At 41.4% G+C, this 2,014-nt stretch overlaps 1 protein-coding gene across 1 annotated transcript; it reads right to left on the minus strand.

Annotated features, from left to right (window-relative positions):
• Positions 1 to 783: 783 nt before the first annotated feature.
• On the minus strand, positions 784 to 1,881 carry snrnp25 (small nuclear ribonucleoprotein 25). The gene has a single exon (XM_076266591.1). The coding sequence runs from the start codon at positions 1,545 to 1,547 to the stop codon at positions 1,050 to 1,052; it is 498 nt and encodes a 165-aa protein (XP_076122706.1). The 5' UTR covers positions 1,548 to 1,881; the 3' UTR covers positions 784 to 1,049.
• Positions 1,882 to 2,014: the final 133 nt, after the last annotated feature.

Below are 2,014 nucleotides of genomic sequence, written 5' to 3' on the forward strand. Positions count from 1 at the left end.
CTAGAACATCCCAACAACACGGCCTGCTCACTCTGGAGCATCTGTCAAATAGCATAACCAAGTCAAACATGTTCTAAAGCAGGGATCCCATAACCATAACCAAGTCAAACATGTTCTAAAGCAGGGATCCCATAACCATGTCAAACATGTTCTAAAGCAGGGATCCCAGCGGACGAACCTAATAGCTTTACATCCAACCAACCTCCTTGTGTAAGATATGCCCATGACAGCTGAACTCTGTTCTAGAATCTTTGCTCTATACCCCACTGATCAGGCTAATAACTGAAAAATGACTGTAGCTTAAATTCTGTTTTTTACTTCTGCGTCAACTCCACAGTGTCGTGACCCTTTTATAGTTCTTTGTCGGTGTTGCTTTGCATCGCGGTGGCAGAACGCTATAGGGGGTGTGTGGCTTTGAAGTTCGTTGTTAGGCATTAGGTCAGGCATGTAAGGCATTAGGTCAGGCATTACTCAGTGTTCTGGGAAATGCATTGAGTTCTGCATTTTGTCTTCATGTACAGACTCTTTCCACTTGAAACTCCAAGAAATCCTAGAATAAATGTGCTTTCGTGTTGTTATTTTTGAGGATATATATAGTCTTTAAGAAATTCTAGAATACAGTCTTCATTTTGTTCTATAAAACATGTACATGGTAGACTATTTGGTGCTTCTTACATATAAATTAAATTAATAATTGACTACAAGTAAAAGCTGTATTGTCTATGTAAACAGTAAGTATTTTAATTAAAAAAGTAACAGCTGATAATGGTAAAAAAAAATAAAAAAATAAAAAAATGCAAATGCTATGCTATGTTTTTGTGTAGCCTATTAATGATGAAGAAGAATAGGCTACGTTGTTGTGCATAGGGGCAGTGCAGAGGTGATGTGTTTGTAATTGGTGTGGACAACACACATCTCTGATCAACAAATGTACAATGTCAACACACAACCAAGTGTTATGGTAAGCTATACAAACACATCCTAGAAAACGACGAGTTTGAGATTGTTGGTGATACAACACATTAACATAAACATGTTCAATTGCTGTATCACTTTTTCCTGAGCTTCTTCACAAATGTCACTTCATCCCTGTTTCTGATCGCGTAGTCTTTCAGTTTTTTACTGTCATCATCGAGTTTTTCACCATTATAGACTAAATGAAAAGTCCTCCACACATATCTCCAGCTTATGTGCTTGATGCCTCCTTCGCGTTGCTGTTTCAGCTCGTAGTACCTGCGAATGGCTTTTTTCAGGTGTAGCACTGTTGCCTGTTGCACGACCACAATGGGCATGACTTCTCCGTCCGCTTTACAGACTCGCACTGTCATAGCCTGGCCGTATTCAAGAGCAACCTGCGAGTTCACCTCTTCCAGCGTCACCTGGATGGGGAGGTCGCAGAGAAGAGGGTCCTGAACTATCAGAGCCAGGCCTTCTTCAAAAATGTCTAAAAATTCCGAGTGCGGTAGAGCTTCCTCGTCCTCTTCATCATCCTCCTTCAGATGCTCAATGGCATCTCCTTCTTCGGGTGGGCTACTGATATCCGTCATATTAACGGTCCACCCACAATTGCAAACACTGTAGCTTACCAAAAACAATCAAAGAAACACTGTAACGTTACTGTTATAGGCCTACTAACTAGTGTGATGTAGCAGAAAGTAACGTTAGCCAAGACGTCTGTCCACAACTTTGCAAGCTAGCACAAGTAGCCAGCTAAAACATCAGGTTCAGGCAGTCAACACTTTACACGCACGTCTCACACCTCCAGCTGTAACAAATGAGCCCTATGAAATACATTCTTATTCACTGATTACTTATTCACTGAGCTTGTGTAGTCTATCCAGCTAAGATAAGATTTCGCGCAACCAAATAAACAACAACCGCATCCGCATGAATCTTTCTCTATGAATGTACCGGCATTCTAAAAACTGACAGAAATGGTACACCGCGCCACCTATTGAGGTGGAGTAGGAATCACAACATGGTGTGGCTGGCTGTTCCACCGAAGATAGTGGCC

This window comes from Alosa pseudoharengus, unplaced genomic scaffold (genome assembly GCF_046254945.1).
Source record: "Alosa pseudoharengus isolate Yale_2024_CS ecotype anadromous, Long Island Sound unplaced genomic scaffold, YU_APseudo_1.1 YU_APseudo_1.1_scf_4, whole genome shotgun sequence".
Classification (NCBI taxonomy): Eukaryota; Metazoa; Chordata; class Actinopteri; order Clupeiformes; family Clupeidae; genus Alosa; species Alosa pseudoharengus.